General features: G+C 49.0%; 1 protein-coding gene across 1 annotated transcript in view; it reads right to left on the reverse strand.

The window, feature by feature from the left end:
• Positions 1-1,992: 1,992 nt before the first annotated feature.
• LOC122375750 (regulator of G-protein signaling 9-like) overlaps positions 1,993-16,499 on the reverse strand; it is a gene marked incomplete at its 5' end in the record, with an annotated part of 39,174 nt that continues 24,667 nt past the window's right edge. The window contains 2 exons of the mRNA XM_043355245.1: positions 1,993-4,491; positions 6,063-6,121. Coding sequence (XP_043211180.1) covers positions 4,490-4,491; positions 6,063-6,121 — 61 coding nt within the window. The remainder of the gene's footprint in view (positions 4,492-6,062; positions 6,122-16,499) is intronic.

Genomic DNA, 16,499 nt, shown 5'->3' on the forward strand with positions numbered 1-16,499 from the left:
CATGGTATTTTCATATTGTGACCCTTAGTGACCTGACCTCTGTGACCTGACATGGTATCAGTGACCTCAAATAGCAAAATATATGTTTGACGAGCAATTCCCTCTCGATGATTTTCAATAAAATGCATTTTACTCTATTTTACAACGCATTTCTTGAAATGCCTGTAAACGGTGAAATTCGACATTTGACCTAGCCTGTGACGTCATCGGTCTGACCCGGGGTCAAAAGGTAGTGCCCTGTTGCGGCTATCCAACACATTTTGCTGCCTGTCGCTATGTTGCGTGGTTCTCGAGATCTTAGGGGGGGACCAAATTGCTCCCTTCCCCCCTCCAACAGGGCGGGTTGTTCGGCAGACCCCAAAGGGGCGCGGGTTAACCCGCGCCCGGCTGGGGGTCCTGGATTTCCACGCCCTGCTGGGGGGGGGGGGTGTTTGAACACCCCCCTTCTAACTCGGCTCCTGGGCCACGTAGCGATACGCAGAAGGCGGCGTTCGAAAGAGCGTCAAAAATAATGAGGAAATCACTTCGGTCAATTTTTTGGTCAGGTCAAAGGTCAGGTCACCAGAGGTCATCGAAGGCAAAATTTCGCCGATTTCCAGGTCGAATGTCGACAATTTCCAAGAAGCCAACGCATAACTCGGGAACCAATAGAGCTACAGCGCCGCGGAAAAGCGCATTCGATAGCCCTATTAACGCCCTTTCTGAGTAATTCTCTCAGATTTGACCTAACGTCAACGGTTTTGCCTGCAGGGGGCAAAAACTGCAAAAATAGCCGATTTTTTCGGAAACAGTTTTTCTGCAATAACTTTTGACCCAAGCCTTGTACGAGCTTACTTTTACCGGCATCGTGTTCCTCTCGTCAAGACGCATCGAATGAACTATAACTTGACCTTGAAAGGTCAACTTGAAAATTTGACCTCAGGTCAAGGTCATGACCTGACCGGAAAGGGTCATGTTGCATATCAGTCGATCCGTATCGTCGAGCTGAACACATCTAAGGCGTTTTCATCGCTCTAGCATGCCTCTATCAAAAGTTATTTGCGAAAAACTGTTAGATATCATTCGTGACCTAAGATGACCTCAGGGCATAAACAGGGGTCACGGACACCATTTTCATGTTCAGTGTGTCTAAACCACTTGTAATTCAGTGTTTGGGAGTGTTTATAACGTCTTTCGTCCAAAAGAGGCGTATTTCAATTTTCTCCCATTGACTTATAATGGGGAGGTCGCAAAATTGACCTGACCTTAGGTCATCGATATCAAAATTCTGAGATATACATTTTTTACATGCTATTGCTCTTAGCAATCGCTGAAAGTTTCAAAGCGATCGGTCACTCGGTGTAGCTATGACAGACATTGAAACTTTTTATGAGGTGAGGTCACTTAAAGTGACCTGGTGACCTGACCTTGAATGACCTTGGTCTGAAATTTTCACAACATGTGTAGAATTGATGTATGATAAGGTATACCAAAAACGGCGGCGCTCCGCGCCGCCGTTTTTGAGATATTCGCGAAAAACCACAAGGGGGGGGGGGTGTTCAAACACCCCCCCCAGCAGGGCGCGGGTTAATCAAAGATTAAATTTTCTGAAGAAATCACTTGCAAATCAAACGCTCTTTACTCCTGCAGTTGCTAGAGATCAGCCACGCAATGCCCACTCGAAGGGGAGGCGTTATATGTGCATATGCTCCCATGCGATTACTTCTAAAAAGTATGCAACTTGAGACGCACAAAGCATATTATACGGAAGTTCACTGTTAGATGTCTCAAATCAGTCGGCTAAACATTTCAATATAAAGTATTGCTTCGGATGAAAGCTGGTAGCCTACAAGTCACAGGTATGCCTACAATTTGAGATCGGGCTGGCAGGGATAGAGTAACTCGTGCTTCTGTGCATCCCCCATGTCAGTTACCATTATCTTCCTCCACCTTTTTAACCGCAATAAAATACCAAGGTCCCCGTTCACTCCAGCAAACATCCCTCTCCTTTCGTGGATTATTATTCGTATTACTTTGATATCGAACAAACTCGAGAGCACTCTCGATTCTACCGTTATACAATACGTTAATTCTAGCGCGCACATTGGTCCTGCCTGACAGGTGGGCCAGCCGCGGTAACTGGCATCTCTACTGTGGACCGGTCCCTGGGAGCTCACATCTCACTTTGGAGCTTACTCTCACGGCCCCAGCGTCGAGCCGAACGCACACATGTGGGCCGTTTATCCGCCGAGAGCATTGTTGTTGTGGAGGCTCAGTGGCCGAGTTGTTCGTGGCTGGCGACGGGTCGGTGAAACACACACGGTTGGCTCTCATTCCCAACAGTTATTGTTCACTGTGGCCGAAGAGAAGCATGTTTCTGAAGACTGAAGTTTTCCTCCGGTCGCGGCCGGCTGGAGCCTGGTGTGGAAGCGCCACTGCACTGAGGCGACGGCAGCGGCCTCTGTTCTCGCGATGGTAACGGCAGCTGCGACGCTTTGCGACCGGATTCGGCATCGAGAATTGGGAGAAGCGGGATGGAGCGGGGCCAACAGTCACCGAGACACCCACGAGAATCACCAGACCGGCGAGCTCTCTCAAACATCCACTCTGTCCATCGCTAGAGAGCCGTGAGTTCGTACGGCAATAACACACCGGTCGGTGTCGCGGTGTGCACCGCTCACAGGAACGGCAGCACGGCTGAGCGACCGCGTCACCCTAGCGGCAAACGCGGGAACTAGTAGTGCAATCTATAGCCGCCAGGCGCCCAGACAAAGCAAAGCGGCGTGCGGGATAAAACATTTCAGCGATTCAAACAGACCCTCTATCTCACAGCTCACACCGTATCAAAGCAGAGTGCTGACGTGTGAGAGCCTCATCGCGTCACAAACTATTTTGACAAACATCTCTGAGTGTAGCCTCTTAGCACTCATCGGCCACTGACGCGCGCGGTCACCGAAAAAGCAGCGCACAAATTTCGACAGATCACGGGAAGTGGTCCCTGCTCTCTAGATACACAATAGCACGGCTCTGGGGGGTCTGAGAGGCCGGTATGCAGCCTGTCCGGCGCACACACGGCCTCAGTAGAACTCCCTGTTCTGTGTGTGTCGGCATTCACCACATCGCGCCGTCCATACCGTCCGGGTCAGACGGAGCCACAAAAATATGACGTCATCGGGAAAGGCGGCACACCACTGGAAGGGCCAAATCTAGTCAGCTGATAGCGCTGGTTTTGTGCTGAGAACGGCTGTAGTTGAGTAATTCGTGTCGCTAGCAAGTGTGCGATCAATGACTGTGCACTTGGTGCACGTTTGTGCATGGTATGTTTGTGCCTCTTGCGCTTGAGTGTATGTTTAGCACAGGGATTTTCATCCAGTTCTCACTAACGCACGAGTGATCTCGTTGGTCGCTCTCACTTTTTCGCTGCACTCTCAGAACGCTGGGCGTCCATCTGACATTGTTCCTGATGCCTTGGTGACACTGGCGTACCTGACACTGGACTCCTGTACTTGGTACTGGTACTCGTCGGTACCAATACTTTTCTATACTTCTCAGCACCCCATCACACCGCGGCAGTCCCCTTCTCCATTTACCACCCCTTTCCTCCCTCGGTAGCCGTCCTGAGCTTCTCACCTAGCCAACTGAGTGTGACACGACCCCCGCGCCCGTCGCCAACCATCCCACGATGTCCGGCGTCCCTTCGGTGGTCGGCGACGAGCCCCGGCGCCGCGGCACCCCCACTTACCAACTAGCTCATCTTCAAACCGATCGCGACTGGCGGAGCAACGCTCCAGCGCTGGCGGGGACCGTGGGCAGACGGTCCCGGTCAAACGCCGAAAGGGTCGCGCCGCTAGTCGAGAACGCTAGTGTCCTCTCGCCGCCGGCTACCGCCCACAGGTCGACTTGTATTCAGTGGGCTCATGTAAGTCGGTGGACGGCGGGCGGTGCCGAACGGCGATTTCCCCTCAAATTAGACCCAACCGCGGTGCGAGTGTGATGATTTCGGTTCGCATGTGGTGTCTCGCAGTGTCAGACAGTGCCACTCTCTCCAGATGTTGGTGAGTGTCATCTTTCGCAGTGTCAGCGGGAAGTGACTCATGCTTTTGTCAGGTCACTCTTTTGTGCGTTTTGTTGGTTGTATCGACAAGCCAGCTTTCTCATATTTCTCGCCTGATCGCTGTTAGATTCGCAGCCTTGTTCTAGCGGCTTTGATGTTTGAGACTTGCTCCCAGGATAGGTTGCAACGTGTTATCGTCCCGCCTGATTTTCCCAATGACGTCATATATCTGCGGCATCGCCAGCCCTTGCTGCGGCGGCTGTCCACGACCCGAGCGTAATTCACTGCACTGCGCGCAGAGAAAGAGGACAGAGCGCGAGAGGAGCGAGAGTGCGGGAGGACGTCCGTTCGCGCAGGCCCCGCAGAAGGAGAGTCGAAGAGCACGTCGTCTGTGGCGCTACAAATATCCCAATGTGGCGTACGTCTTCACGAAGGGTGCGTCAAGCCGACAAGTTTCTCTGCGGGAAAGAAATGGCACGGGTTAGAAGGTATTGCAAATATATCCCGTTGGGCTGTTCGTTTGAGCAATGACCAGGAAATTAGGTTGGTTTGAAGATGCATTTACTAATTACTATATCAGGTTGCAAAGCCGAGAGGGTAAAGAACTGATTTGTCCAGATTGTTTTCTTTTGTAATGGTCAAGGACGAAAGACTTGGCAAGAAATATTTACAAGTTTGCTCATAATTCGATACATTTTTTCTGACTGTAGCAACATAACAAACATTTTCCTTTTGAAATTAGTAAGGATCTCAAAAGAAGCGACACCGGTACGAAAGTGCATGGTAAATAGTGACGGACATAAATATTGGCAGGCTCAAACGAATTAATAATTAATTCATGTATCCTTCCGATTGAAGAAATAAAACGAGCAATGTCTCCAGTCTTCAAGACAAATTATGCCCTATGAATAGGTAACGGTGCAAATTACCTACCATACAGTAATTATTAGACAGTAATTATTTGTAAGTGTTGCATAAATTACTATGCATGACAAACGCGTTATACAAAAACAACTTGCATTCCTGGAGTCGCTGAGTTACATGCACAACTTTAAGTCAAATTGACTTTCCAACTGCAATTTTACCAAAAACTTGACAGATACTCGCTATTGTCGCGAGTCGATCGTAGTGTCATCCAGCGAGCACTTCATTAAAGGGACAGTATCATCGAAAAAAAAATCCATGTATGGAGCTGATTTTTTTTTTTACTAGCATTTCTTATATTTCTGAATCAGAAAAACATAGTTTGAGGACCGAACTCGGTGAAAAATATTGCAACCACATTTCATTTTCATGATTCATTTTCATGAGCGAACCACCACTATACAAGCATGGCCGCCAGTTTGGAAGCATGCAAAATTACTACAGAACTGGCGCAGATAATACATTATTGACGCTACGCTTACGCGGTCGTTCTTCTGATTGAGTTGTCCTTAGGGAGAGGTAGCCTTAGGTATTGCCTATAAAAATATAACGTGACAATTGGAGGGAGTGACAATTAGACGTGACAATTGACAATGGGAGAAAATATCACGTGACAATCACGTGATAAACGTCATACATTGGAGGGAGATTGTGATTCAAGCTGGAGGAATTCCTTTGTTGAGCCGCTAGAATCCGAAGGAAACAGCGGAAATTGCCTACGACTATTTAATGAATTTAACGGTGATGAATAAGTGCGAAAAACGTTTTGGCTTTATAAAATTTGATAAAATGACCAGGGTAAAAGTTTTATTACTGGCGGTCAATTCAAAACGGCGCAAACATTTAAACAGTGAAGATAGTGAAGCACGATTCAAAGTGTGGTACACTTTTCGTACTTTGAGCGGCGATAGCGGGATAACGGTGTGGAGTTTCGAGGATCGGTCTTCAGTTCCCGGACCAGAAAGGTGGGGCCTATGCAATGTCAAATTTCATCAAAATGGTGATACTGTCCCTTTAACTATCATTTCGGACGGACATCACGCTGCCTAGTGGCCACAAATGTGCTGAGAGTTTGGTACAGGCATGCCTCAGGCAGCTGGCTTACACAGGTCCGTCTGAATGTTCAGCCATCGAACCACCACGCGACGAGTCGGTTCCGGGTTGCTGACGCACGAAACAGCGTGAAAAAGAGGGCAGCACAAGCGAGGTCAGTCAGCTGCTGCCGTGCTGCCATTTCCTGGCGGGCGTACCGCGAAAATTGCACGTGCAAGCTGAGAGGCTGTGATCGCTGCTGCCAAAAATGCCGTAGGGCAACGGCAACTCTGATGTGCACAAGAAATGCTATAGGTATCGATTCGAAGAGACGTCTTGTAATAGTTGAGTGACAACTGTAAAACAAAACAAAATGATTTGGCATCCTACAACCATGTTTATGTTACAGGGAGTATGCGATTTCAGTTAGTTTGCAACGACCCTAGGGTGGTTGTAACCTCCCTGAACGATCAGTTTGTTTGCAACGACCCTAGGGACGTTACAAAATAACTGCTCGTTCCGGGACGTTGTAACGAAACTAGGGTCGTTGCAACCTCCCTAGTTAGTATGCAACGAACCTAGGGTTGTTACAAAATAACTAGGGAGTTTAAGAATTCATCGAGTCTCGTTTTCACAGTCAACAATCTTGTCCAATGGAAATCTTGTTCAATCTAGTTCAGTTTAAAAGAAAAGGAGAACAAAATTTGAACATTGAGCTCAGGAGTATATGTGGTGCCCGGGACAAAGCACGTAACTGTGATAATTTAGGCTGCATTATATCGCCAGCAGATGCTAACATGAAGAAAATATAGTTACTGGGGTAAGTGTGATGGATATTCGTCGATATCCGTGTGCGGGTTATCCCTCACACTTTTAGGGGTGCGGGTCGGATAAAACCCCTCGTTTTTTCGCGATTATCTCGCGCTAAAAGCGGCCGATCGTGACGAAGCTTTGAGTGTCCTCAAACTTATCTTCGTTACTGGTTAGGTACACATTCCCTATACAGTTCATGATCCTGAAACCAATGACCTTTGACCGTTGATCTAATTTCTGAGACCATCGCAGACCGAAATGATTTGCCGTTAATGTTGGCGCAAATAAAATTGCGTTTCCAGACTTCTATTGTGATTACATATACATAAACGTGCCAACATGTGAACTGATGGTTGTCCCATGCATCATGATGGGTTTCAAGTTGGCTTGTCAGTTGTCGGCCAGGTCAAGGTCATTGACGTTTGGTGACTTCGGGTGACTTTCAAAATTTACGATTTTAGGGAAATTTTTTAGCCTATTTCGAATCCAGCATTCGTTGAGACATTTTAGAAGTTACTTATAGTTGTGGTGCCAATGCAACTTGCTACGAAGCTGTCGCTGGTGGTTTAGGTACAGCTGCTACACTCAGAAAACACTTTGAGAACATTTTTGAATAAGGGCTCATATGAGTGCCAAAACAGGGCTCAAATCTGTATGATTTTAAAATCGGGATCAGTTAGGCGCCCTTTTCGGGCTCAAAGTACATTAGCCCCGAAAGCGGCATCAGTTCGTCTTCCTTTTCGGGCTCAATTCGAGCTGCGTTTTAGGGCTCCATACGACATTCCGCCATTCCGTCTTTTGCTGTTTTCAGTGCCATGTGTTGGTGTACCTACCGCCGTGATTTCAAAATGAATGGTAAGTTATTAGTTATCAGTTATCGCTATCTTTTAGAAAAAATCAAGATGTTGATGCTCATGCCATTTTAATCCCTTATCAATTAAAATTGTGGTGGCATTTGTTCAGAAAAGGTCTGATCTACAATTGTGGCGCCGTTGATACGAATACGCACGGGTTTGATTATTCGTTTTTCTTGTATTTGCGCCACATGAAAGCATCATATCTGGATTCAGGATGTCAAATAGTGTAAGAATGTGCAAACATTTTGTCTGGTTCTTCGTGATGATGTGATTGAAGCGATGCTTTCAAGGGTAGGTAAGGATTTTGTTACTTGTTCATAATGGTTATCTTGATGCTCAACTAAAATTAATCCTAACCTTGCCTACTAACCTATTAAGTTAAACTTAGTACCAATACCTACCAACCTACAACCTATTTGGATCTTTCATATACTTATAACATGCTGCTGCTTCTGCTAACATGCTGCGGAATGCTGGTTGACATGATGGAATGCTGGTATGACAGTGTTCCATGTTTCAGAATTTTAGGTGAATAACCATACATGATGGGGAAAATGTTTTCATCCTAAAAATATGACAAGTGGCTTTATTTCATCTTTGCTAAAAAAATATGTCAAAAGTTTGATTCAACAGCCAGCTGCCAGGTTACGCATGACTTGACAGTTGATGCATCTACTCTACATCATTTCATTTCAGATCCTGTGAAGGTTCTGACAAAATCTGAGGTAAAAATGGCATTATGCAGTTTTGCGGAAAGACTAAATCTATCTCATTTTGTCTTCAGATTTTTTTTATTGGGACACCCAATTGAAATCCAATTTTAGAACGGACGCCATTTAATTGCGTCCCAGAAAAGCTATTTCTGGCACCTAAAAGCTGACTCGCCCCAAAATTGGTCCTCAGCACCTATTTGGTGAATACCAGCACCAATCATGGAAAATGACCTTAATTAGCTGTTTCTGGCACCTATTCATCGGTACGCCTTACTCTTTTTTCTGAATCTGGCACCTAAATGCTGAGCGTAGCACCAATCTAGTAGAAAAATGAACTACTGGCTGGTAGAATCATGTTGCTCTGGTATAATGACCCCTGGAGTCTAGCCTAAAGGTTGCCAGTGCAGCTACACTCTAAGACAGCCCCGTAGTGATCTCAGCATTGTATATGACGTTTAAGTAAGCAAATAATATTGATTTGTTTGAAAAAACAATGTCATTTAAATATTTGGTGGGACATTGTCCGTTGTTTGCCGCGCAGAGTTGTGCCGTGGTTGTGCCTTTTTCATCCGTTTCTTACTTATGTCATATGTGTGCATGAAGCTTTGATTTTGTTTTTGGTTATTGTGTGGCCGGTCAGTCAAACGCCCCTGTAGAAACCGGATGCTGCGTTTGATCGAGATGGAGTCAGACGATGATTGCAGAAAGCTAATAATATTGAAAAGAGGGCCGGTTGCGTGGCATGTCTGTTCAGAGTTGACATTTTGCTTTACTCCAGTTTATGACCTGAGAGCCTGGCTGGAAGTGACGGATCCAAACTTTTCACGTTAAAATGGCTGAGGGTGCAATAATCTCTAGTCTTTACATAACGGGCTGGTATAGGAGCGTCTTGCTATGCTGCACCATAGCTGGCTTGTGATTCTCTTTTGGCTAGAAATGGCATTAATCATTATCTCCAATAGCGGAAATGGCACTTGACATCACCGAATGCAACGTTCATGTTGTTAGGATACATAAAATCAGGAAGATTACGCGAATTAGGTAGGCAAACGTGGAATAAAATAGGTGCTGGATGTTTTGGTTTTGGTGCTGAATCAGCAAACAGCAAATACGGAGTTCAACTAGACGATCTGGCAACTTAAGGCTGTGTGGAAGCAATTAGGTGCCAGATTCAGATATTAGGGGCGAATAAGCATTTTGGGGCTGATCAGCAATTAGGTGCCAGAAACAGCTTTTTAGGGACCAAAAACAAATATTCCCCTTTTAGAACACTGTGACACCATGCCTGTGTGCCAAGTAAGAGGAAGGGTCTACAAGTATACATCAAGATAACCAATTATGGACAAGTTGAGACTTGAGTCATGAGCTCTTATTTGTGGTTACAATACCTTCAACTGCATGATTTTGCACAACTTCCATACAGGCATCCAGACTGGAAAAGGTTCAAGTCCATACTTATTCTGGTGCTTGAATATGGCAGTTCAAAGATGGAAGGCATATGATGCTACAAAATGAAAAAAAAAATAATTCAACTTACAAAAAATAGGTATTCATATCTATCCTAAACTAAACTAACCTAAACTTACCTAACCTAATCCAACCCAACCCAACCACCCCAACCAGCCCAGCCCAGCCCAACCCAGCCCAGCCCAGCCCAGCCCAGCCCAGCCCAGCCCAGCCCAACCCAACCCAAAACCTACAGTCTAAAACCTAGAGCTAAAACCTGCAGCCCAAACTGGAAAACATCCATATGGTGCGCCGGACGCCCGTGAAGCCGTCATGCGCCGAAGTTCGGCGCAAGCTATTTTGCAATTTGCGCTGAAATTTCTGCATTATTTGCGCCGAAGGTTAGTGCCCTTTTGCGTCAAAATTAAGCCACTTATACAAAAAGCACGTTTACATCTGCTGGCCAAGGTTTTATAAACCAGACAGAACGCTCTGGGCCTTAACCACTCCTGACTCCCATGTTTGAGCGTCCAAATTAGTTGATGTTTCCATGGAAGCTGAATACCACAATACGTGTAGCGCACTGTAGCATCGTGCCGTGAAATAAGGCTCGGGACGGAAGTTCCGGGGTCACAAAAATTGGTGTGGCGGTGTTGTCGCGGCTGGCGGGCTCCAGCAAGGGGTTTAAGTTTACGACACCACTCTTGTTTCAGGAGAGGTGTCAGCGATTCGAGACTACTTGGGCATGCGGGCAGCGGGGTCGGCGTGGCTGCCTGCGGCTGCGGCCACACATCTTGGCGTCCTGGAGGCGGAGATGCTGATGGTGGCATGAGTCATCACTGGCTGCCCGATTTCCATGCTCCAAGACTCGCCGTGAGGGCCGAGGCGGGCGTCGTGCCGATGGAGAGATGAGGAGGGATGCGCTGGCATCGCGCCTACTGGCGAAGGCGCTCTCCCTCCCGTCGGAGGACCCGCCGCGTCGTGGCGGAAGCCCCCCCCCCCCAACCGTGACTGAAGTCAGTGACCGGCTGGAGAGAGCGCGGGGGAGCGGTGTGGGACCACTGGAGTGGCGCTGCCCGCCGAGGCGCGCTTATCCACGAGACTGCCCCCGTAGACGCCAACAGACGGCGTCACGGTCCACCTGGACCTGCTGCCGATCGGGGCGTCCGCGACAGCGAGGAGGAGTGCTGCGGAGGCGTGACTGGGAGCGCTCCCCCAGCGTGCGACGTGGGCCTGGGTCGACGGGTCTGCGACCGGGGGAGTAATAGGAAGGCGGCGCTGGGGTCCTCACCGAGCACCCAGACAGTACAACATTGGTACTGCGGGAGGCGGCGGGGAGGATTTGCTCCATTTACCGATCTGAGATGGTGGCGCCCAAAACGGCAAAGCAACATCTCCTGAAGCACCCGTCCTTCGAGGAAGACCCCATAATCATTTGCTCCGACTCGCAGGCGTCGCTGGCGACGCCACGAGGTGGACAAGTGGCCCAGACACCCCCCCCCCCCCTCATCCCCTAGGTGCCGCCATCTGGGAGTATATGATGGCCCTAGTGGCTGTAGGGGGCCGAAGAATCCACCATAGAAGGAGGGCGGCGATAGCCCGATTAAGCTGGGCGTCCAGTGGAGCCTCGGCTCTATCATGGGCATTGGGCAAGGACTCTGCGAGCACCCCCGTCTCCTCCATCTTCGACGGCACTCCAGTCAGAAAGCTGTCCCCACCCGAGTTTCCCAGCAGCATGGGCCACATGAAACCGAACAGCGCCGAGCCGCTCGACGCTGAGGACCAGGCGAGAGTAACAGTGAAAAGGTGAAACGCTCGAAACGGCGCGCGCCGCCGGCCGAGGGCGCCGAGCCGGCCCAGGCCGGCTGCGGGTCAAACAGAAGCCGTCTCCGCGGCGGCCGCCCAGTGACAGCGACTCGGACTGACGTCGAGGCACCGCTGCCGCCTCCGCCGACCAACCCGCCGCCCAGCAAGGGCAGTTTGAAGGCGGCTGCGCCGGTGAAGGTGGCGCGGCCTGGCAGGGGCCGCGGCCGGCCCACTCCCAGCTACCCGTCCCGCGAGGTGCTCAGTACCACCGACTCGTCCGATTCTGAGGCAGCGCCGTCGGCGGGCCGCCGCCAGCAGTGACGACGACCGGCTGGCGGCGTTCGCGCGGGACTTGTCCGACTCCTGGTACTCGGACTTGCCGCCCAAACTGGACGCCGGCGGCGTGAGCACCAGCAACGCCAATAAAAAGTCCACCTTCATCCGGCTCTTCTCGCACCGTGTCAAAAGGACTACGCCGCGCGGCCGGCCGGCCAACTCGAATGAGCGCAGCGAAGGGCACACGTCCCCGACGGCGGCACTGGCGCCTCCCGCCGCGCCGCTGCCGGCGTTGCTGGCAACGCCGATCCAGGCCCATCGATTTCTACTGTTTTGTTGCCTACGTGCCGCTGCCGCCGCTCAGCCAGCACAATGGCGTGCCGGTGTTGCGCTGTCGGATCGAAAAGCGGCTCGTGCAGCGGACGGACGGGTGCGGCCCGCGCGATAAGCCGCCGCCGCACACCGAGCTGCGCCGCGCGGACGTGAAGGTGGAGCTGGCAGCGGCCTGCTCAGTCCCCTCAACGGCGTCGACCGGCTCTCCGGCGATTTGCGGTCAGAAACGCCGCCGCTTCTGGGACCAAGGCGTCAGAGCGCGGCGCTGCCCGTGAGACGTTAAGTTAGCACAGGCAATGTCGTCTGCACTCCTTGCAGTTCATGTTGAATACACAACCATGTTGCGAAGTAATAGGCGCCGGGTTTTTCAGTTCATAGAACTTTTTCCCTGGCTATTACACCCCACAACCGAACACTGACACCTTGCACAAGTATGACTGTGTGTATGAATGTTAATAAATACATGAACCAATGTTGTGTTTTCGGTTCCAGTACCTTCTTTGGGCACCTCGGCAACAAGTAAGTAATCCGTTAGCTTTGCCACACCTAAGATAGGCTCCCACGTTGTTATTTGCTCCCGGGTTAACATAAACCGGTTTAACGTAACTTTTGCATCCCGGCCAAAATTGCCGGTTAACTGTCCCACCGCTCGAGACTGGCGCTATAGGCTGGCCGAGCAAAAAAAAAGTTTGTCCGCGGCTTCGTCTTATTCGCAGCTGCTGGACACGGGGGAGGGGGGAGGAGAGGCTGCATCGGACGAAAAGCGGGCTCTGGTATTAACTGGATTTTTTGCCAGCTGGCGCCGTATGGTGGCGCTAGCAGGGCTTCTTACATATCAATGCTAGATATAAAAGAATGAATATTTACCAATCAATTTTTCATTTACAGCCATTTGAAATATTTATGTCCATCCTACTACCGCACTTAGGTATATCTAAAATTAAATACCTTTCGTGCGTCGCCAGCTGGCCAGCCAGCTGACGCAATCCAGCTTTTACCAAAGCCCCGAAAAGCGATGACGTGAGCCCTAATATTGGCTTCACCACACAATTTGAGCCCTCAAACTGGAATCAGGTGAGCTCGAAAATGGGGATCGGGCTGAAAACTGGTATCATAGTGAGACTAGTTTTAGAGCTTGACACCGATAATGGGTACTGACTGAGCTCTGTTTCTGCGATCAATGATACCGATTTAAGGGATCGTATGAGCCCATGTGGCGCTAGCTCAGAAAGTATTCTCGAAATGTGCTGTCTGTTTTGAATATGGTACATTAGCCCGAAAACTGGTCTCTGAGCCCGAAAATCGGGACACTGTTTTCTCAGTGTATAAACAGGTGGTGCGGGTGGGACGCCTACTACCTACTTGACCCAAACCTACCCAACCCAGCCTAGCTTCATCCTCGCTCTCCTCTAGTTTTTTTTTTCGTGATAGCTCCGAACACGCCAGCAACAGAGAGCTGAAACTAGGCATACCTGACCTTTGATTCAAGCCGAATCTTGTGACACCAACCAGATTTACAGGTCAGGTCAGGTTACTGACCTATGACGTCATAAGTGAGCGGTCCTCAGATGCCGCAACTTCGCAACGCCCTCAGTCCCAGAGGAGCTTTTACAGGGGATGGAACTTACAGTACGGGCATCTTCTAGAAGTCTCACAATTTGTACCTCTAGGATTTTTCCTAAAGATCACATGAGGTCAGGTCGGTCACGTGACCTCACCACTATAAGTCAATTGAGGAAAATGAAAACTGCTATTCTGGCGCCGGGAACGATCTCAAACTATCTCAAGCACACGGATCGTGATTTCATGCACTCCTTGCAAGGTAAGACGCTTCAATTTTGCATTGTTGACGTTGCGTGACGTCATTTATGACGTCACTTGGGTCATACGAGCTTTTCGTCAATAAGTCCCGATCAAACTGAACTAGCGAGTCGGTCAAGCCACCAATGGACTGAGAAAGACCTGCCAAATCGAATAATATGCAATATGACCTCCTTTGACCAATTTCGCGACCTAGGGGTCTCTGACCTGACCTTGACCCGAGGTCAACACCTCAAGTTGACCTCACCCGAACAAAAAGTATACCATTCGACGCGCCTGAACAAGGCGAGCACGTTGATGCTAAAATCGCGCTCTGCGACTGTTTTTTTAAGAAGTTATTTATCAAAAACTGAACCCGTACCTTGGGTCACTTGATCTGACCTCAGAGGTCACCGGTTGATCTGAGACCTTAAAATCGGGTACTAGTTGCTGTGTCTCCTAACGGCACACACGCTCGTTTTTTCCGCAACGCACTATCTCCATCAGGGGCGAAAAACGACGAGTGGGTCGTACCAACCCTCCCCCGGCCGGCGCGTATGTAGAAAACCAACAGGTCCGGCGGGGTTAACGCTCGCCCTTATTTGTGTTTTGCTAGCCGCAAACGCACAGGGCGGGGCTAGGTTATTGGTTGACCTTCCAGGTCAGGTCAGTGACTCAAAAGTCGGGAAAATCGGGACTTGTTAAAACTTTGGAGAGTTAGGTTGTTTGCTGTTGCGAGCTTTTTCGGGGCGCTGATCACGAATTTCATGTTACCTTTGATCATCGATGATGTCTTGATGTTTTTAGGCCAGGTCTGGTCAGGTCAGGTCAGGTCAACCAGTAGGCGTCTTGCTAGCTGTCCATAGTAGGTGTCAACTACCACTGACAGCTTCGTGACATGGTACGAAGGCGGCAAAATTACTTCGAAAATGTTCAAATGTGTGCTAAATTTGAAATCAGCTCCAAAAACTAACCTAAAAATAAATGAACCCAGAAGAAGTGAACTAAGGTCATCAAAGGTCAATGACCTTGACGTGACCTTCACGTGATCTTGACACCCACCATAATGCATGGGACCACAATCATTCCACATGTTTGAACGTTTACAATCACAAAAAGACTGGAAACGAGCGGATAATAGCCGTTTTCACGATGGGCTATCCAGCGAATGCACCTGATTTGACCAAATCTGCACACAATTTCTTTTGCATCAAATATCTTCATTTTATGAATTTATTTCAGTGTTTTAATCGATGATGCTCTCTGATAATATGACAAAGCAGGCATATAAGCAATTAGTGCAACCCTAGCTGATAGCTGCTAAGAGACACACTGAACCTGATTTGACCAAATCTGCACCTGATCTGTACCAGATGTGCACCAAATATGTACCAGATGGCCGTCGTGAAAACGGCTAATATGCCGTTTTTACGAAGGGCTTCCTGGCGAATGCCCATCTAATTTGAACAAATCTGCACTAAATGTGCACCTAATCTGCACAAAATGTGTACTTAGATGGCCGTCGTAAAAAGTTCAAATTTTGTTTTCCTTTTCTTTTTAACTGAACTAGATTGAACAAGATTTTCACTGGACAAGATTGTTGACGGCCCTCCTGTGAAACAAGACTCGATGAATTCTTAAACTCCCTAGTTATTTTGTAACAACCCTAGGTTCGTTGCATACTAACTAGGGAGGTTGCAACGACCCTAGTTTCGTTACAACGTCCCGGAACGAGCAGTTATTTTGTAACGTCCCTAGGGTCGTTGCAAACAAACTGATCGTTCAGGGAGGTTACAACCACCCTAGGGTCGTTGCAAACTAACTGAAATCGCATACTCCCTGTAACATTTACATTATGTAGTACCTATCTTCAAATGGAAGTCGGCTGCCATAGGACTAAACGTTTTAACTTTCACTGAATAAAAGTATGTTTTAGTTCCGAAAAGCCGTCGCCATCTTGATTGGAAATTGAAACAACAGGCTGGTACCTACGTCCCTGCGATTAAAGGGACCCTCCCACCCAGGGGCGTCGACGCGTAAGGAAAACTGGTCCGACTTTTTCTCGGGGGGCTCCCACCGGTGGGGGCCCCCAGGTGTCGAGGCGCAGCAGGTCCCCCGCGGTCTCTAGCAGGGCCCCCCGAGCCGCAGTAGGGCCCCCGCGGTCTGCAGCAGGGGCCCCCGCGAGCCACAGCAGGGCACCGCCTAGTCGAAAAAGTGGTCCGACTAGTCGGAAAAGTCGGACCGGTGTCGACGCCCCTGCTCCCACCTTCAAAAAAGTAATGAATTGGCATGAAAGTGATGTCGCTTGGTTCAGAAAGAGCAAAAACGAATATCTACCAAATTTCATCGAAAAATATTCACCGGTTTTCAAGATATTAGACTTTTACTTTTGTTTACTTTTTGGGATCTCCGCTGTTCCTGGCGACTTTATTTGAAATTGCGGCATTTGTTGCGCGCAAAGCAGCA

The sequence above is a fragment of the Amphibalanus amphitrite genome, unplaced genomic scaffold (assembly GCF_019059575.1).
Source record: "Amphibalanus amphitrite isolate SeventyFive unplaced genomic scaffold, NRLGWU_Aamphi_draft 001910F_arrow, whole genome shotgun sequence".
Classification (NCBI taxonomy): domain Eukaryota; kingdom Metazoa; phylum Arthropoda; class Thecostraca; order Balanomorpha; family Balanidae; genus Amphibalanus; species Amphibalanus amphitrite.